This window comes from Poecilia reticulata, chromosome 10 (assembly GCF_904066995.2).
Source record: "Poecilia reticulata chromosome 10, P_reticulata-male-v2, whole genome shotgun sequence".
Lineage (NCBI taxonomy): Eukaryota > Metazoa > Chordata > Actinopteri > Cyprinodontiformes > Poeciliidae > Poecilia > Poecilia reticulata.
Window position 1 is genome coordinate 22,399,691 of NC_088839.1, and position 21,636 is coordinate 22,421,326.

Consider the following 21,636-nt stretch of genomic DNA (forward strand, 5'->3'; position numbering starts at 1 on the left):
AAAATCCAGCCCCAGCGAAATATTCACAAACAACTCAAAGCTGATTTTCATGCCTGTTTTTTAGTCTCTGCTACACCGACAGCTCCCTTCTGAAGTTACAAATCTCTACATGCAAACCTATTTGGAGCCGTTTACAACCTAACTCTGTGTTTATTTTCCGAAATAAAACGGTCGCGCTGAAGAGTAATGTCGCTTTGAAAGGTTAACCTTTAATTAAAAGTAGTCACACATTTAAATTTGGGTTCACCTTCTTGTTTGATGCAGAAATAAAAGCAGATGGAAAAGCGAAGAGCAAATGTCACCCTGCTTCCTTTTGTAGCCAGTAAAGCAGAAGCTGAAATGTCACCTCAAAAGAAATAACCGATGCTATGACATACTGCTATAACCCTGATTTAAAGAGATAATGTTCTGATTAATACATAGATTATGTGACTGGCTGTTGGGCAAAAGTAATGATGCACACAAAGCAAGAACAAGGTGTCAAAAACAGAACATTACTGATTCTTTTTAAAGAAGATGGCTCTCAATAGAGAGACGCAGATTTGAAAAGCAATGCTCCTGATGAATATTTTGCTCATTCTCTTCACTGCCAGCATTTAACACGGCGAGAAATGCCATGTTATCACAGAGCACAGCTCACGAAGCCGTACACATTGTATAAAACACACCTCAGGTAGTTTGGCAGTAAGTCACCACACAGGAAGTCATTTTAGGTTGTGGTGGGCTGCTCGTCACTCACAGAAAAGTTGAAGTCACTCGAGTGTTGCTGTTCGGTGTACAGCAGAAGAAGAAGAAGAAGAAAAACTGCAGACTTTTTATTTCTGTAGCCGAATACAAACCAAAGACGCAGAGTTTGCTGGATACCCGCTGACGCAGGTGTGCACTTTTGTTCAAGTCTTCAGAAAAGGTAGGCAGACTGAATTATTTTTTTTCATATTCTTTGAATTGTGTATTTCTGCAAAATTATAAACTGAAGTAAGGAAAGAAAGGCTTGTCTGGGTTAAAAATGGATGAGAAAGATTGGAGAGATGGGAAACACTTCAAAGATTTTCTACAGAAGTAGAGAATCTCACATATGTGCATCATGGCAATTTCATTTTTTATGGAAAGGTATGTTTGTTGGAAATCATCAATATAATGTAAACCATTTCAACTGCTGACCAGCTTTTTGCATTTTTCACTGGTATTTTGATGATTTGTAACAAGCAATGAGCTTCAGATCTTTACATTTGGAAAGCCTCCTTGCCATCACCCTAATCTTAAATGCTGTACAGATTTTCTATCAGATTCAAGTTGCTGCACATCTCCAAAACATTATTATAACTTCCAGTAACAAAAGGGCAAGATTAAAAAGATTGCCTTAAAACCTAAATCTGCCATGGATTTAAATAAACTTAGGCTTAACTGTAGCTCTTTTAATGCGTATACAGATATGTTCTACCAACGTATAGCTTTATTAATATTCCTTCTACTCACAGTGCATCCTTTTTGAATCCCCTTACTATAATTTCTGAGAGACTGAAAGTTTTCTGGATCTCTGCAGCTGATGCTTTCTGGGTACACAATGCAAAGCCAGGTCACAAATCCTTGAGAGGTCAGGTCGTTATGATCCAACAAAATCCTCGGCACCCATTCCCACCAGGCCAGAGTTCATTTTCCACAGTAAGTCCTCATCCTCAGATGCTTACTCCTTCTATTTAATCCCTCCTTCTTTTCATACACCTCATCTCACCCCACTCTCCGTGTCTCAGTAAGCTCTGTGAAGAAGCCAGGCGGCTCCCGCTGAGCGTTGTACCTCTGTGCCAAATCTGAGACTACTGAGACAGAGATTTCCCTTAGAAATGCGAGCCGTTGGCCATTATTGTCTGCTGGCATTTTCTATTTTTTGTTGCTAAATTGTCCTAGCATCTATTTTGGGTTGGTTTTCTTTCCTTATTTCTGTTTCACTTGTCCACACAGCTAAGTTACTTTAAAATCTGGCAGTTGCAGAGAAGGGAAGTTTAAATAATGGACCAATTCTTCTACGTATCATTAAAGAGTTAGAAACTCCAGTGAGGATAATATAAATTAATTGAAAAAGAATGTCTTTCAGTCAGACAACCCACAGGGATTTAAATCCTACCTGAACACTGGAGGTGCTTTGCTGCCAAGACTGACTTTGGTTCAGTATAATTAAGCAAAGCTGGGACCTGTCTCTTAAACTTTAAGACAAAAATTAATGGTAAAGTGTATAAATATTTATTAGCTTTTTTTTTTTTTTTTCAAAAGAGGAACAACAACAGTTGTTTATACTGCTGCTAAGATAATATTAATACAATAATGAAAATGTTATATATAGTACTTATTTGAAATTATTTTGATGTAACCAAACCAGCTTTACTTACACAGCATGTTTCATACAAAAATAAAGCGCAATGTTGTGGAAAAAAAAATATTAAAAAGATAATTAATTTGCAAAAGTAGACCATTGAAAATGATCAAAATATATAAAATGTATCAAGAATGTTTACAGTACAAGTCATTATTTTTGTGCGAAATTATACAATAGAGTGAGAATCTAAATTAAATCACAATTAAAAGGCAACAGAATTGATTGAACTAAGATATAAGAGAAGTATTTCCCAACAGTCAAACTTTCTAAATTACAAAAATAAAAAGTAGAGCCCTTTTTCAGTCAGCTGATCTGCAGTGCACAGCAACGTTTGAGGAAAGGGAAGTTGAACTTTTCTGTATGCGTCAATCAGTTGGATAAAAGTCTGGCTAATTTCTCTGGCATTTCAGTAAAAATCTTTAAGCCATAAGAAACATATGACAAACGTTGTGCTTTTAAAAAATGCATTTTCAAAATGGTACTATACCCAGATAAAGTCAACTTATGCTTAGTTCAGATTAGTTGATTGTGATTATTTGAGTGATCAATAAATTAGGCATTATAAAACTTGAAAGCCAAATTAGACATCTTTGATTGCCACCACAATTTAGCTCATTTTAAGGTAAAGACTTTGTTCATTCTCAATAAACAGCTTGTTTCTAAAGCGAATATCTGCAAATGTTTTAAAGCATAAATACGTGTTTTGCTTCATCAGGGTTCAATAACTTTTTCCTATCTGAAGATTAAATTATTTGACATACTGAATAAGGAGGCTAGAAAAACGTTTGCTACTCTGTCAGTCGCAATTCTTCTTCTTTGTGCACAAGACAACGTTTTCTTCTCGAATCTGTGGTCTGTCTGATTGCTCTACTAAGAAATGACAAACGTAAGAATGTATATTTTCACATGACTACCAGGTGAAATCAATGCTTAGTGCTGAAATAAACTGTGATGTTTTGAGAAATGATTTGTGACCTTTAGTGGGCCATAACTCTATTTAAGCCTCATTTTGAAATCGTTCTAAATTTGGAAGAAAAGCCTCTTTGAACAGATGCAAAAGTTGAAATGCGTACGTTTAAAATGAAACATCTTTCTGAAGTTAAAAAAAAACAAACCTCTGAAACGGGGTACATTAGATGGAGTAATGCTCTAGAAAGATCTAAAGTAGAGTGTAGTAAAATTAACATGCTGACATTGCGTCATACTTGAAGGCTAAATTCATCTAAAAAAAAAAAAAAACATCAGTACACAATCATTAAAAGTTCCACCTTGTGACATATATAACACCAAGAAAATATGTGTGAAATTATGTTCAATTATAATTAAACAATAGATAAAGATTTTAGACTTTTAACAAGACAAATTATCTAATGAAGCTGTCCAATATTTGAGTGTGAATAAATAAAAAATATTGAATCAAAAAACAGTGTAATTCAGACTCCTCCTGATGTGAAAAGCGAAGACTGCACCCCCATCGAAAGCAGCAGGGAACCACAAACAGCGCAGCGTGCTGCTTCTAAAGACCCCATTCCTCTGCATGTCTGACTGTTGAGGAAGACAAATCCAAGAACAAACTGAGTTGGAAGGACACATTCTTTAGCAGAACACCCAACTAATGATGTTTTTCATTTCTGTTTTTCTCCCTCGTTAGCCGCCGAGAGAAGGAGCAGCTATGAGTTCGCTGTGATAATGGTGAGTTATGGTGCTCCAGTGACTCTGGTTCCACATGAATATTCCCAAGGGGGAACTTTTGGAGTCGGCTGAAACTTTTTAAAATTATTCATTTTCTGTAAATATAACACAGAAACCACATGGATTATTATTTGTTTTTGGTTTTTTTTTGGTATTTTGTCTTGATGTTTAATTTTGCAAACTTGTAGTATGTCCACAGTCGTGTGTTTCTGGCTTCTTTCTGTTTGTTTGGAGCTGTGTCCACAATTCTCAATTACTGAAACACTTAAGTTGTGCAGTATAAGGGGATGGAGTACTGCAATTCTTTATAATTATGTGTTGAGTGCCCCTAATAATGTGGCGCTTCAATGAGCTGAGGAACGGATAATGGGGATGATGGACAGCAGGATCCAATGATTTTCACTGAAAAGGACCATTGAACTTTATCTATTGTCATAACACAGGCATTAATTTTTATTCTACAACACTATCCAATTTTTATTGCACATTGTGTCATTGTTCTATATGTTAGTTCATAAGTACTCATTTGAATTATGTGAAAATCCATCCATTCATTCAGTCTCTGTGCTCATTTATTCCTACAAGTTCACTGTGGGGGGGGGGCTGGTGGCTACGTCCAGCTGTGGTTGGATGAGAAACAGAGTATACACTGCATAGGTCTAAATTACTGTGCGACATACAGGACAGACAGCTGACTTCAAAGGGTGAAATAGAGGGACCAGTTAATCTAACAAGAATTATTTGGATGGTGGGAGGAAGCTGAAGTGAACCAAGGGAGAGCATGGAAACTCATTGACAGAAAGAGCCTATGCTCGTATGCAGAACGTGGACCTTCTTGTCGTAAGGCAACCGCACTAACAAATTTGCCACGATGAAACCTCAACATAAAAAAAGAAACATTAATATTGTGATTTCAAAAAGAAAAAACTGTTTTCTGTTAGTTTGAAAATCAGATTATGGCACGGCCTGAACACGCGTCTTATCTTGAAGCCGTGGTTTGAGAGTTCTCATGGGTTTATCATCCTCTAGGGTGAGTTTTTATCTCATGACATGTTCAAATCCCATTGTAAATCAATCCGAAAATTAAAGTGTGTATGAGTTTATTAAAAGCATAGATTTTTTTTATATAGAGACCAGTGTTTGGTATCAACAAATACAGAACATCACAAAACATTTAGAGCCTAAGCTTGTTTATGATGGCTTTCTGTATTTTAATTTATAAAAACACACAATGCAAGATTAAAAATTACATCATTGGCACATTTCCGATGGCATGGACTTGAAGAGAGTTCTGGACTTGTCTTTTCTAAAGCAAGAAATACACTGGCCTGAATTAACTTTGTTCTTGTTTTACTATGTTTTGGTTCTTGTGGCCAATGTAGAGGTTTTTAATGATTGGAAAATCGCTTCTGCGGCTCAATTTGCCTGATAGGTTAGAACCCATATATCAGAATGTTCTGATAACGTTTTTATTTAATTCATTTTGATAATATTCCCACTGCACTTAATAACGCACTCAAACACTTTCATAATAACGAAATGCCATTAATTAATTAATAATAAAAAAAAAAAGTTTACAATGCAGCTTGAATATCATGAACAAAAATCCCACCAAAAAAAAAATATTTATTTAAAATATGAATAATAGATTATCCATCAACAAGCAAAGCACCCATGAATGTTAGCATTAGCAGGCTAACTAGTAGCAATATCATGCTAGGTTAGCACAAGCTTCAAAACAAACTAAATTTACTACAGAACATGATAACATTCTATTGCACAAAATAAATAAATAATTAGTTGGAATTACAAATACCAGAACAAAATAGTCTACTCATTGAAAAGGGGATTTCTTTCCTTTAACCCAGTTTTATTGAACAGCTAACGGTTCAATATTTGCTTCACTGACAGCAGCAAAAGACACTATGAAGAGAAACTAATTAAACTGTGAAACCTCTGGCATTTACACTGTAAAAATCAAGTCTCTGTGCTTCTTTGCCTCCAACAACGCCACAAAACTCTAACACACGAAGCTCGCAATGTTTGAAAAACTCCAGAATTGCCTCATTTTTATATCCCTCTAGTTATTCCAACCTCTCTTCAAAGAGCATGTTTTATATCCCTGGTCAGCATGTTGGAAACTGCACAGGTAGGCTACTGTGTGTTTGGCAAGGTATAATCAAAGCTAATCACTCCATAGAAAATCATAGGGTTTAGGCTTGCACAAGTTTTTTTGCAATAGAGTACATGGGTTTTGATTCATCACCAGTTATATTTGCATTAATGTGCCCAGCAGGGATCCAACTGAACATTAATTAGAATTAAATGTAAAAACAGATTTTAAAGATAGAAAGTAAATTCATTTAAAATGAGATTGTGGTGTTTGTTTATCTAAATAATTAGCAAAAATACCTAATAAAAAAAATAAATTGACTATCGTCTAAGTACATGAGGGCAAAATGGTTTATTAGGATTGAACAAAATTACGATTTTGTTCGTGCAAATAGGGAAAGGGGTGATTTAACCTCGAGCTGAAGATGACACCTGCTTCATAAATAGTAACATCTCTCCTAAGGATACATGCAGTCTCAGGTTTACAGAATAAATAATATACTTTACTGAACATGGTTACTTTTAGTCAGGCTGCGTTGTGAGACGTTTCTGCATCTGCAGACTTTTTCTCTTGCCACATCTACCTATGGATTATGCTCTCATGTCATTTTTGTCACAAATGTAAGTTAGTTATCTCAATTCATATAACAAAAACTTTAGATTTCTGTGAGCAGTTACAGAATTGTGTCATTTTAAACTTTATGTACAACAGTCTACACATATATTCTGCAATTACAAGTTATTAATACCCATGCAATAATTGGGTTTCATGTAATCTTTTCATTTTACCAATATGTTTCTATATTAAGTGTAATATAGAACCTGGAAAAAATAGGGTGAGGGCAAATACTTGGAGCTCATCAATAAAAAGAGATGAATTGTCAAAATACCAGTGTAAACGTTTAAAAAGCTGGTCAACAGTTATAACAATTTCTTGACTCCTGTGACGGCAGTATAGAGTTTTCAATTTCACTTATGTCAGGGGATAAAGTGAATTTTAAATGTTTTAATAAAATAAAATGTGAAAAAAAATAACAAACAGCTTTTTTCAAAACATATTCATCTGACTTTTTTATGATATTTTGTTTTCAATCAAAACTAAATTTATTGGTTGAGTGAACATATTTTTAAATCTAAACTTGCCAAGTTAATGAATCTCAATAACTTTGTTTTTTTCTGGATGGTTTGAAAAGTAATTAACTGCAGCTGTGATAACAAATATGGTTAATATAAACAAAGTGAAGTAGATATTTTTATCTGCAAAGCAATATCTTAAAGGATGAGTTCATCATCGTGTGTGAAAGTTTCTTCACACCTGATGTTGTGCACGCTTAGAGGAAGTGTTAAATTTCGCCAAAAAAAAGAAAGAAAGCTAGAGAGAGAGAGAGAGAGAGAAATCAATCTTGTCTGATAAATTACTTTGATTATGGTTTCTGGGACCACTGTTGTAGTTGTCGCAATCAAATGCATTTGTCCAGCTATGCCATCGTTGTTTAGTCTGAAACGATGAGGCATAATCTATTTTCTGACTGAAAACAATGTGCCCATTATTTAACACTGTGAAGCAGAATGCTGCTACTTTTCTTAGGCTGAATGCAAGAGTGAGTCAATGTGAATCAAAGGCTTAAACAAGGAAATCCCTGGCGGACAAGCGGGTTGTTGTGCTGCAACACTTCACAACTTCCTGTGCCTTTCAATAAGTACAGATTTAGATTTGAAAAAGCAATGGCACAGAATATTTTACTGTACCTGCACTGTAATAAGAAGGATTTAAGCGTGCTAAGACCACAGGCCACCATTTCTGGAAATAAGTGTCAAATAAAGTAGTTGCGATTCTCTGTTTGCAGGATCGCTTCAGAGAAGACCGGAACAGAGCTCGGACATGTGGTGACTTTGAAGGCAAGATGGAGTCTGAGTATGATGTGGTGGATGACCAGGAGGAAGTGCACAATGTGCGCATATTTCCTGCGAGGCCTATAAATGACGAGAGAGAGTATGCAGGTAAGAACAGAGATGCACATTTAACACCCTCATCTTACCGTGCGTTATTTCACTTCCTCTTAAATCTCATTTGATTTAGTGGCTCTCATTTCAGTTTCATGTTTTTTTTGTTTGTTTTTTTTAATAGAAAATGACTTTAGAAGTGTAAATTAAACTGAAATAGTTTATATGTTTCTCCAAAATGCAAGTGTATGTTTGGGGTACTCTCCTTTTTTTTTTTTGTAACTATGAGTTAGCTTGACTTTAAACTCAGTGGCTCTTCCTGCTTATTAACATGAAGTCCATCTCATATCTTGTCAAATAAAAATGTACAAGTCTGAAGATGAATTCTTGATCTGTCCAGGGAGAGTGAAACTGCAATTTAAGAGAGATGAATACATTGTCATAGATTTTATTGTTTATATTTGTTGAACAAATCAACATAGAGAATCTAACAGATCGTTAAAAATACAAGTACCAACATTCTATCTAATATTAAGCTTCATTACTTAATGTTGGCCGGTTTGCACATCACCTTTCTCTCAGTTTGGCTTACTTACAGTTCTGTAACTAATCTGTTAGTATGTTTTGGTTCATTGTCCATTCTGGACACACTTATTGCCCAAACTTCCTATCCTTTAACATCCTGCCTGTTGTCTTGGGATTCTTAAGGATGTCCTTTCCTTATGATGCCGTGTGTTTTGGGAAGTTCACCAATACGGGGAAGAACTCATTTCACTGTGAATAACGCAGCTCACAAGGTCTTTTATTTTTACCTTTGATGCAGTTTATCTGTCAGACACAGGATCTGTCTCCTTCCTGCTCGGTTTTTAGACGGGACATTTCCATCCTGTTAAGACTTAAGGCATCAGGATGAATCAGACGTCTGAAGGTCCAAAGTTGTCTTTTTCATATCTTTGCAAATTTCTTTTGATTTCCTGACGTCATGTAAGAAAACGGTGTGTTTTATGTGTAGCCAAAGAGTACATTATCAGATGTCCCTCATTTCAACTCAAATGTTGTGAATGAACCTAACAGAAGCTTGACACAAACATTCATTTGGCTAGTAATTATCAAACTGTTTGGGGGAACTTGGGAAGCATTGCAGTTTCATTCCCAAGTGGTCAGTTAATTCTTTAATATAAAAAAAAATACAAAAAATATCTGAATTTTTCACAACTAATCCTTGCACATTCAAAAACCACATCAAAACAACTCACATTCTTCAAGAAACTGACTTCATCTTCCCAAAAAAATCCCCTGTATTATGGGGGAATTTTTTTCTGCCATACCCACATTACACATGTTTTTTAAAAAAAAGAAGCCAATATACATGGCAAGATAAGAAACAGCGTGACAGCAGCTTAAAGTAGTACTTTACGCTTTAGCCAAGACTCAGGGGCTGACTATGCGCTTGTGCATGTAATTAGAAAGAGTCTGAAAGAAGTTCTTGCAAAAAGAAGAAGTAAAAACAGCTTGGCTAAATGCATGGTGAGACTGGGAGGAGTGTGGCTCTGACTGAGAGCTCATGCTGAGTGAGCATGATCTGCTAGTGGGTCTCCAGGGCCATCTGTTGGCTGAGTCAGACTGCGGGAGATTACAATTATCCAGGAGCCGAGGAGGAGGAGGGAAGAGTAATGGGAACAGACAGGCTCTTCTCTCCTGCATGGATGTGGCTATCAGCCAGGGGCTTCACAGCTGCATGTCTCCAACCATGTGCCCAATGCGTCTCTCAAATGTTTACACTTGCGCCGGTCTCTGTCGGCAATCAGAGTGATTTTTGTAATTTTTTATTTCTGTGTAAAACCGCGTATGGCGCTGACCAAGTTACATGGTTTTGATAAGAACTAAAATTCAAATAAAACTTCCGGCCTTACTAATACAAATATGATGATGATATTTTTATTTGCCTTCAAGACAGGGATGTTCAGTGGCCATCAGCTGCTCAGAACCTGTCATCAGTCTCCACTGTAAGCCTTGTTTTCACTGCTTAGAAATTACTTCAATTGCACCACTGTACTGCTTTTAAATGCTCTGTTCTGCTCTTCGATCAATCAGCGTAGACCCCTTCCTAGATGTCCACCCAGAGACATTCCTCAAAATAAAGGTAATCTAGACAGTCTTTGGTAAAGACTGTCTAGTCTATATTGGTAAATATAGAAAACGGTTATTGCTTTACATGCTGTGCTTTTAAAAATCCTTTCATGTAACAGAAACAGAATTCAATGTATTTTATTGGGATTGTATTTCACTGAGTAACACTTGTTTTTTTTTTAAATGTGGCTAACATTTGTTTTTAGACCTCCTGAGTCAAGAGTTCATAGATCTCTCAGAAATGACTTTACCAGCTTTGAACGTCTAAACATGGGAATATTTGCCCAGTGCCTATCCAGTCTACGATTTAAAGTCTTGCCATAAACTCTTAGTTTGATTTGAGTCTGACATCTCAACACATGGTGTGCTTTGTTTGAAACATTTTTTTAGTAACTCTGGTTGTACAGTTGAAAATAAAACTACATACACAAAAGATAAAACAGTTTTTCCTCGGTGTCTAAAGTTAAATCAGACTAAACATATCCTGTTTTATTTCTGTGAGAATTCACAAAATAATTTCTATTTGCTAAATGCCACAATAATGTGTGAAAGAATATGACAGTTTGACAAAATAAGATGTTTTTATGCATTTCATGCATTTCCTCAGTATTGCCTTTGAACTATACGGCTTTGGTCAAACATTTTGGGCTTATTTCCAGAAGTTTCTCACAATAGTTTACGGGAGTTCTGGTCCGTTCCTTCAGACAGAACTGGTGTAACTCAGTCAGATTTGTAGGTTGTTTCAGTCACACACCTTTTCAGATTTGCCCACAACTTCTCTATAGGATTGAGATAGGGGTTTTATAATGGTCACACCAAAACATTGATGTTGTTGTCTTTAAACACTTTGTAACCACTTAGCCTGCATGCTTAGGGTCACTGTTCATTGTAGGATCAATTTCTGACTGAGTTTTAATTTCTTGGTTGATGTCTTTTAGATGTTCCTTCAGTATTTCCACATAATTCTGTTTCCTCATGATGCCATCTATTTTGTGACGTTCACCAGTTTCTAGTTTAACAATCCTGTTCTTAATTAAGCAAATGTTAAAAAATCCTGTGTTAATTGAATTTTAAATTGTAGAAGTAAAACATGACAAAAATGTGACACAAATTCAGAAGGTCAATTTGCAAGGGATTGTTTAGTGGCCAGATTTAGTGTTCACATTCTTTTCCTTGGTGCAATTTAGTTATTAGAAACTAAAAGATATATATCAAAAGGTAACTTTGTAGGATATTTGAGTTTGTGTGGTATTATTGTAAATTCATTCTTGAACTAATTGCTATGATTTGTGCTTTAACATCTGGTTTTTATTTCTGCTGTTTTTGTTTTTGAACTTCAGTTCCAGTTGTAAATAGAGACATAAAGCCGGGACGGCGAAAAGTTAAACTAGGTAAGACCATTCATTACCTAAAAAAAACATGTTATCACTCTGGTTAATACAGGAAACTCAAATAATCAAAAATATTCACATGCTGCTTTCACAGATAGGAGGCCTGTGGAGCCAGAAGAGCAAGTAAACATCTGTGTAATAAACTTTTTTTTTTTATTGGTGCTTAATGTTTTGATTAGGACTTGTTAAATACATGATTCCTCTCCATCTTTTTTTTTTTTTTCAAATTTGACAGCATTCTCGCAGGTATTTAAATAAATATTTACTTGAAGTCTTCCTCCTTAACAGCTGAGCAGATTTATAAAGACTCTCTGCTTTGCAGAAGTTCTTCACCACTCCCACCTTCTCCCTTGGACGTATCCAACAACCTTGCTGGGTTGGCCGTACGTGAAACCTGCAGGAGTGAGTAAGTACAGTCCACGACGCCATTACTTGATCAAGACCTCTTGCCAGTGGTGCCCAAAGTCAGTCCTCGAGGGCGGGCAACCTGAATGTTTTAGTTCTCTCCCTGGTGGTAGTAACAACCTTTTCAGCGTGTCATTGTTATTCTTTGGCCTTCTAATGAGCTATCATTTGATCCAAGTGAGTATAAACCGGGGAGAGAACTGAAACATGCAGGACCTGCACCACTGCCTTATGCAGCTTGATACTGACTGCATAGCAATGTCGCCATCTGCTGGTTGGTAAAATGTCAGCTAATGTGGAATAACACTTTCTATTGATGTCTTGTGCTCTTTTGGTTTCAGTAGACAAATGAGAAACACTGAAAAAGTAAGTGCGCCTTACTTTATTTTTATAATCCTAGCCAGTTTTCCCATAGGTTTCTCTATTACTGGGCAAAAGTCGTGAGCCAGCCATCTTTTATCTGAAGTTTACTTTCAAAGAGCCAGACTTCTAAAATCATTCATTCAATCAAAGAGACTAATATATGATGTTTTGTTTTGGGGGGGGTTTCTTCTTTTTTTTACATTGGGTTTTTGAGAGAAATGAAAATGGCAAGCAATGTATTTATATATTCATTAGTTGTTTATTTTTATTTTTATTTTTTTTGCTTTCATTATTTTTAGATCCATATCAAGCAGTTTGGAGTAAAAACAAATTCATTTAATTGAACTAGTTTTTAAATTACTTAAAAATCAATTAAGATTTCTAAGTAATTTACAAAGTGTTAACAAATTACTTAGAAACAGTTGAGTTGCTCTAAAAAAATAAATAATAAATCCTCCAACATTCAAGGCAAATAGATAAAATGATCCTCAGATAAATTAAAGAGTCATTGCTGAATGTATGTAAAACATAAATTCAGAGATAGATTAAGACTTCACTTTAACCTGCATCCTTTGTTTTCTATTTCTTTTATTTTCCCAGGCAGACTTCAGATCACATGCCAGAAGTAAGGCTTAAAAATAACCTATGAAAATCATGAATGCAGCATTTGGGTTGTACTTATCCTAAAGATCCTTTTAGGTCCCCAATCTACTAAAGATGTTCCAGGCATGCTGAACCATCAACGACATTCTTTGGATTTGGAGACTCATGACTTAGAAATTAGGTGGGACTTTTAATTCTCAGATTCATTACTAAAAGTGATGCTGCATATAATTTCTAAATAGCTTTATGTTTCACTTCAGGTCACATCAACATGTAGGTGAGTATTTATGTTAGAAATCATCTTAATTGTTATTACAAATTGGTTAAATAAAGTCACACGTTACATCTTTTGAAAGAAGCGATGGGGTCCAGACGTCATCACCATGAGTGGCCTCAAACCAAAGAAGACATTGATCAAAATGATTTTGTTCCAATGGACAAGCCTAACGTAAGCCGTCATATACAGACATTTTATATTCAGAATTTGTCCTACATTTAATAACAGCTGAGCTCATTTGTTATTGCAGACCTACTATGAGGAAGACTGGTATGTTGGACATTGTAATCGCACGGACGCTGAGCACGCCCTACACCTGGTGAACAAGGTATCTCAATGTATTAATATGTAAGAATATTGTTAGAATTGTTATGTTTGTTATCATTCTTACATTTGTAATTTTATGTAACTAGTTTTTACTTAGAGGTTTAGTGTTCAAATTTGTTGAAACTGGGGAGACGAAATTAAATCTTCCTTAATCAAGCATGTTTGCACAAATGGTGACTTAGATCTTCCTGGGATAGTCCTGAGCTGTAAAACCTATCTATGTGTTAATTTAGTTTCTGTGTCTCCCCTCTGTCTGAATTCACATCCTGCTGTGAAGATAGGATGTGGGTTTCACCCCCTCCATTCCTGTTCACACCTTTCTCTCCCCTGCTAATAAAAGAGACAAACAAACTGAAGGTTGTCAGAATACATGGTGAGCAGCTTGGAGGAGCAGTTCACTGTCTTCTCCTTCTGCAGAAGTTTCGTTGAAAACTCATATACGTTGTCTGTGGTTCTCTTTTTTCATGTAGGTTTAAGAAAATACCTATCAAATATTCATGGGCCCTATCATAATTTATGACATTTTATCACCCTGCACCACAATCTTAGTGCATTTTATTGGAAATTTATGTGATAATTTTTTACCCAAGAAACTGATAAATGGTATTCAGAAAAGTTTACAAATAAAAATCTGCAAAGTGTGATGAACATTTGTATTCAGTTAATACAATTTATCAAATTGAAAGCACTTTCTATTGGATTTTATTTAGGGGAATCAAAGTAAAAGCGGCTGAATACAAATGCACACCACACTATTAAGATTATTTGTGAAAGATTTAGAAAGTCCTTTATCATTTACCTAATACCTTATAACTGCACACTACTTTATGTTAGTTGAGCATATAAAATTGCAATAAAATACATTGAAGGTTCTGGTTGTGTGTGTGTCACTGTGCTGTTAAATGTTGCTCTAACATGCTAATTGTGACTTTACAAGATATAAGAAGTCACAGTCAAAAAGCTGTCCAGAAACCTAAGAGGAACACATTCCACCAACAACAGAATAAAAGAAAAACAAAGCTTTAACTGTGTTTTCAATTAATTAATGTTTTTAAACTTGAACTTATTTTCTTATTTTACCAACTCTGATGACAGGACGGGGCATATTTAGTTCGAGACTGCTCCAATAACACCAACAGTGAACCCTTGGTGTTGGTCGTGTATCACGAGAAGAAAGTCTATAATGTAAAAATCCGGTTTATTGGGTCCCTCGGGAAGTACGCACTCGGAACAGGCCAACGATCAAATGATGTAAGTATAATGATTCAGAAAATAACATCTAGACATTGTACTCACGAAAGTCTTAAATTTATTGTAACTCACACCCTGTTTTTCTCTAGATGTTTGAGTCCGTCGCAGGAATCATCAAATTCCATTCCATTTTTCCAATAACACTCGTCAGCGGGAGAAACACAGCAAGCAGCAAATGCCCAGAGAACTGTGTGCTGACATGTCCGGTCACCAAAAGTGATGTTGTACAGCTCCTTCAGTAAAGTCTGCATCCTCCAGCCAAGAAAATGCTTTCATCTCAAGCTATTTCCCACAATACTTTTAAATTTCTGAGAAAAATATTGCACATAGGTGTTGTTCAGGGTGGAGTGCTGGGACCTGGTTATCTTCAGTTGCACATTTTATGTCTATTGTTAATTATGATGACGTTGAAGTTGGTATATGATTTGTTGCTAATAATGATAATAAAAATCATTCTTATTCATTTGCCTCCAATTTTTTATGTACAGTTTGCCAAGATTGAAGTTGGGAAAAATAACCAGGAAGGCTTCCTGAATTCAGAATGTCAGGGAAAGACAGTCTTTAACCTGGAGCTCAAATTCCAAAATGGCTGCCAAACAGTTGAAATGTAGTGATAGCTGAAGTAACAACCAAGTTATCTGCGCTTCTGGCAATTTGAATCCCAATAAATATCCAAACACATGCACAAACCTGAATATAAAACAAGTTTTATTAATAGTTTAAATGCATAAATATAAAGAATTGCATCACTTTTAGCTTGTCTGACTAATAATCTGGTCATTGAGGGCAACTGTTAAATCCCACTGTTTCAATTTCTACCTAGAACATAATTAAATTGAGTATTAAGGTATCACAAGATTCAGTTTCCCACTTTACAGGTCAGTGGATCTTGCTTTTGGTTCACTGTGGTCGAGTTTCATTTCTAATAAAGGAATGTTGAAGAAATGTTCCTGTGCACTTCTCCTTTTTTGCTAACTGCAATCAAGACCACCCACAGTTGAGTGACCTTGCACAAGATGTCAAAAAAAAAAAAAACAATTCAGAGAGTTGATCTATGCATGTTTTCAAAGGTTTTTCAGAAGCTGGCATCTTTCTAGATTTTCACAACCATATTTTGACATTGTCTGCACTAATCACCACAAATTAAACTTAATTTAAAAGGGGTTAAATTTATATTTTAACATTATGCTTTTTTCGTAGAGCAAGTAAAAGCCATTAAGTGTATCGATGAAAACTGATTCACCAGTCTGTGCAAGCTCTCTGTACATCGTTAACTGTGATATTTCTAGAGTTCATGTCTGGTATTTGCAAACAGAGGCATGTGCTGGAGGGGGGCAAACAGTGTGAATTAGAAGCTGATGTAACACATTTTTGCAGAGGAAAACAGAAAATCTCAGTTATTAATATATTTCTCATGTTTTTATTAGAAAAAACTGGAGTTACACAACTGTTATAAAAGGATGAAACACAATAATAATGAACACTGAGCATGTATGAAAACCAAAAACACATTTGGACAACATGATGACTAACTCTAGCACAAATGAGAAGTAATATAAAGGCAAGGTAAAATGCTTCTGACTCTTTGAAATAATTTATAACAATGACTGCACAGCAGCTTCAGGTACTGCAGCGGAAGGAGGGATATGAGGTGGTGGCCATTCTCTATTTAGTATAAACACCATTATTTGATTTTACATACATATAGGGTCTATATATTTAGGTCTATTTACAAAAACATGGCAAACATAACGACAAAATAAACAAAACAAAAAAAAAGAAAAGAAATAGAAAACATCTATAAATATTGTCCGTGGGCAACCAAAAACTATGAATGTAATCATTGGTCTAGCACCTTGTAGGACAGGATTATATAACAAACAGGTGCCAAATTGCTGCCATAAGAAGCAATACAGTCTGAAAATGGTCTGGTCAAAAGACTATGCAAGCTAAAATGTCGAGAAAATATATATACAACAGGTTTGGAATACTCAAGAATAATTACATTTATCATCATCAAGACAGAAAAAGCTTTTAAAAAATAAACATGTGGGTCTATTTATTCCTCGTACAGTAAATCTGTTTCTCTGTCATACTTTGCACCTTTTGCTTGCGATAAGATGGGAAACTTAAGACAGTAAGGGATTTGTTTAGTTCATGTCCACAAAAATCAAGAGCCTTTATGGTAATTCACACATGGTAAGATAAAATAATGCACTGTGATGGAGACTTTTAACCTGCTAAGTTTAGAGAAAAAAGCCAGCCAATCATTTCCTTTTCTACCACATCTACCTCCATCCCATCTAGTGTTAAGTCTAAATTATTACTTTCCCCTACAGTCATGAAGGCCTTCAATCACCTCCTGTCATCTGGTGACGCTCAAAATGCTACCATCAATGAATGGACGACAGAGTAGTAAACACTTATAGTTATAAAACACAACTATTACACTTCTTGTCACACTTCTCGTACGTTTAAGAGTACTTCTTAAACACTTCCACCTGTAACACCCAGTGATGATTAACTTAAGCAAACAAGCATCAAAACGAACATACAAAGGAGTCTAGGTCTAAATTTTACTTTTCACACCTTACAGCAGTGCTCTCATTGAGGCGTTTCATTTGATGAACTCACCAGTGACCTATGACCTTTTGAGAAGCACAGAATATTTCCCAAACACAGAGATTATCATGGAGTGCCTGAATGGTGAAAACATGTCCCCTTTGGCATGCTAAGATGTTGACTTTTTGGACAAAATTCACAGACTCTAATGGTAGGAATTTCAAATATCATCAATGAAAAAAAAAAAAAAAACATTGTTCAGATATATTTATAACTTGTTTGTTGATTTGAATATTTGGATTCAGGTTGTTTTATATTTTATCACTGCTGAATAACAAACATATATCCAGAATATTCTGTGTGAAAGGTAACATGAACTCCTGTAATTCAACCATTTTCATGTTGCTGCATGTCTGTGTCAAATGAACGTCACTGATAAAAACTGGTTTTAAATAAAATACATGTAATAATACTTCAAACGGACTTTCGGGCTTCTTGAACAGTAATTAGAACTCTGTATTATTTGATGGAATCTACAGTGGCACACAGTCCAATTCTTGGGCATAAAAGCATCAACCTGCATTGCACTTGAATATTCAGAATAACACAATTTACAACATTGATGTCCATATTTTTTTGCGTTAAGAAAATAACCGCCTTAATATTTTGTGAGACTTCAAACACTACTTTTATAATAAATGTACACTCCTGTCCACAGATGAAACACTACATTCAGGGAAAGTCTCTTACAGTACATCCCATCACTTCGTAACTCTGCCCGATCCCTTTGCTTAGCCTCATTTTTAAAATTTGGCACTTTGGAGTCCCGTCAGAGGTTCCCATGTCTGAAAAAGAGTCCGCCCTTGTTCTCTGCACACAAGCCCGGGGCTTCGGATGATTAAGCACCACCACCGGCTGGTTCGGACCTGGCCGCTTGACCAGCTGGTCCTCCTTCAGCGGCATGGGGTAGATAACTGTACAGTCATCGAGGCTGCCTGCCGGTAGCTGAGGCTTGTCTCTGGATATCCGAACCTTAAATGCTTTCTTGCTTTTTTTCCAGATGCCAACCTGAACCCGTTTAAGCGAGATGGTCAAGAACCTGGAGGACTCGTCCGCCTTGCCTTTCCCAACTGTTGCTTGCTGTACTTTATCCACAGCGTTTGCCTTCTCCACAGGTGAAGCAGGCTTAGAATCTTCACATGCGGAAGGCGTTAAATCAGGCCTGTGGCTACATTTGTTTGCGTCTCCTATCTTTGCTCCATTTTCTTCCTTCTTGATTTGAATGTCGTTTTGTGTCGGTGCTGGTGGCTGCAGATTAACCTCCTTTTTTACTTTCACACACTCGGTTGACTTCTCTGTGAGCAACACATCACAGGTGAAGGCCCCGTTTTTTTCAGCCTGCTGGACGCACCGGCCTGACGCTGGAGCCTTAAGCTTTTCATCTGTGCCGTTTCTGATCTGATCTTGACTTGTGCTCTGTTTTTTATGCATCACTATTCCTCTCAGAGCCATTACCAGAGGTTCAATTGGACCTTGGCTTTCCTCTGGCTGCTCGCTTAACGAAAACACAGAGGAGATGACTGGAAAGCTCTGAGGCTCTAGGACATCTCCATTTTTTGCTATGTTTTTAGAGCCAACTTCCCGGATACAGGTCGATATTGTAGGGGTTGTGTGATTAGATAGGACAGGCGTGTTTATTGATGAGGGTTTCATCAGACTGCTTTTTATTGGAAAAGTCTGATTTGCAAGATTGTCTTTATTGACTGGAACAGCAGGAGATCTCACTTTGATGGCTTGAGGAACAGGAGATCTTAAAGACTTTGAAGCTGGTGTGCTTTGCTGATCCAAGCACACTACATCTATGTCTTCTTTAGAAGCAGAGTTGCTCTTGAGGCAGACTTCCCTAGCTCCCAGCTTCACTTCTTGAACATTATTTGTGTCGGACAACCTCCTGGGTGGAATGCTCTTAGAGAGATCCACAGTTGCGTTATTCCTCTCATCCACAATCCTCTGAGAAACTTTAGCTGCCACAGTAACAGGATGCAGGCCGGCATTCAACCTGATAAGACCTCTGCCAGACATGACGCCTGAAGAAGAGGAGACGTGGTTTACAGGTGCCGCCTGCGTAACTCTAATCCCAGTATTTGCTTCCCGCATAGGAGTGAGAATGGTTTTGGAAACTTTGTTTGGGATGACCGCGTCACACTCCAGGTTGATAATTTCCATTGAAGGTCTCTTCAGCACAACCTTCTCTTTAGTCACCACATTTGTTGGATTGTTCGGAGGGTTCACGCCGATGTTTGCCATCATTTTTGTTTCGCTTTGCTTCCTGCTGCCTGTGCACATGCTAGCGCTTACTGACCTCATTGTGTTTGGGTGATGTAGTGTGGACGACAACGGCTTCTCCGGACCAGGGTCTTGGAGAGTGGCGGATTTTGTGTTCTTTATCACAGACTCGTTTTCTTGTTGCGAGATGAGCCGCAGTTTCAGTTCCTTAGTCCCATTAACCGTTTTCACCTCAACAAGTTCCACCAAGCAGCCAGCGGGGATGTTCACCTCCTCTGGTAGAGACACTGTAAGGGCCCTGTTGGGCTGAATGAGTCCATTCAAATGAGGCAAGCGTTCTGTGTTGCCATTAGTGGTGTTGGTCAAGTTTGTGTCCAGTGTTTTCCCCAATTTGGCAGCAGGTGCAGTTGGGGTCGGCACAGCCACCCGGACGACAGGCCGAGGAGGAGGCGGCAGCAGCAGCGAGTCAGCAGTGGGCGCACTTCTTAAGGCACTGGAGACAGCAACTGGTGGAGCTTTCGTCATGCCAGACTTGGCAGGTACTTGAGTTATGCTGTTACTATGCAAACGGTCGATGTGCTTCATCATACACCTCTTCCTCATGTAGCCCTGTCCACAGTGGAGACATTTGAACGGATACTTTGACGTGTGCTGCTTCAGGTGCTCATTCAGCTCCGCCTCACTGAAGGACATGGCATTACAATAAAAACAGTAAAACCTCGTCCCGTGCTCGATCATGTGAGTCTTGAACACCACAGGGTCTGTGGATGTAAAGCCACATTTCTCACAGTACATCAACTTTGAGGTGCCCAGCAGATGCTCCAGCGCCATGTTCGGATGGACACCATTCACAGACGATGGTATGTTTTGATAGGTCACAGGTTTCATGGTGGACTCCACTGGTCATTTGGCCTCGTTGATAACAACTGAAGTTCTTCACTCCATGAAGTTGATGGATGTTCACCTGACATCCAGAGTTTGTTCCACAGGAAGGTTCACACTGCTGAAGTCATGTAGAAATGAGTGAGGAGTCCCTGCCTGTATGAAGCAGATGAAAACAGTGAGATTGAACACCCCCAGCACTCAGTGAACCTTACAGCCAAGACTGCCTCTATGAAGAGGAGGCCCATAAAGCCCCTCCCCCTCACATACAGCTATTGCAGCATTTTCTGCAGCTATTTATTCACAAAATTACAAATCATTACATTCTTACAGTAATCGGTAAGTTAATCAGACGGGAAGCATGTATTCCTATTAGCATTCTCTATCTGCAGTAAGAAGCTAAGCTGCTTTGAACGTAAGGAAAAGGCCCTCCGTAGCAAATAGGAGCTTCTCCCGGTCGACGCTCCGCTTTCCCAATGTTTATGTTTTCAAATGAGTCGAGTCTCTAGCATGCACCTAATTTGACTGTAGTGAAACAATCTATGGGCTGTCACATAGTTTTAAAGATCGTAAAAGCGGTGAAAATACCTTCGATCGGGGCGATTTTAACGCATATCTCCACAGCAAATGGATCCCCCCTGAGTTAGCCTGTCATTAGCTGTCTAAAGCTAGCAGTTGGATACAATTCCGGAAATTTTTTTGTCTTCTTTTCAAAATAAGAGCATGAGACGTAAATAACTATTTTTGACGTTTTTATCTCAGAAGTGCGAAGCGTGTTTTTTTTTTTAAATTGTACTCAGATAAGTGTAGTGCTACATTATTAATCAAGTAAATGTACATTGTAAGTAAATAAAAGTAAAACAATATTTTATTTTACGAGTTTTAATAACTAAGTACCTGATCTTCACTATATTTGATTTGATATTTGGAATAGAGGAAGTCAGATAAAAAAAACTCTAGAGACATGTGCAAGTTCTCGTATTTTAAAAACTAAAATAAAAAAATTACATTTAGTCCCCCTTGAGGATTTTTGGGTTACA

The 21,636-nt window shown here is 37.1% G+C and overlaps 2 protein-coding genes across 2 annotated transcripts; one reads left to right on the forward strand and one right to left on the reverse strand.

The window, feature by feature from the left end:
- Positions 1–575: 575 nt before the first annotated feature.
- On the forward strand, positions 576–15,329 carry clnk (cytokine dependent hematopoietic cell linker). The gene is made up of 18 exons (XM_008420534.3): positions 576–907; positions 1,544–1,662; positions 4,023–4,063; positions 8,023–8,176; positions 10,073–10,125; positions 10,214–10,262; positions 11,590–11,640; positions 11,735–11,775; positions 11,876–11,886; positions 11,963–12,046; positions 12,387–12,411; positions 13,009–13,033; positions 13,108–13,192; positions 13,272–13,288; positions 13,368–13,459; positions 13,539–13,616; positions 14,711–14,866; positions 14,956–15,329. Exons 3-18 carry the CDS (start codon positions 4,061–4,063, stop codon positions 15,106–15,108), a joined length of 1,077 nt encoding a protein of 358 aa, XP_008418756.1. The 5' UTR covers positions 576–907; positions 1,544–1,662; positions 4,023–4,060; the 3' UTR covers positions 15,109–15,329.
- Positions 15,330–16,263: 934 nt separating this feature from the next.
- Positions 16,264–21,306, reverse strand: znf518b (zinc finger protein 518B). Its single transcript, XM_008420539.2, has 2 exons — positions 21,185–21,306; positions 16,264–20,752 (listed from the first exon to the last, which is right to left on the reverse strand). Exon 2 carries the CDS (start codon positions 20,600–20,602, stop codon positions 18,161–18,163), a length of 2,442 nt encoding a protein of 813 aa, XP_008418761.1. The 5' UTR covers positions 20,603–20,752; positions 21,185–21,306; the 3' UTR covers positions 16,264–18,160.
- Between the last annotated feature and the right edge of the window lie 330 nt (positions 21,307–21,636).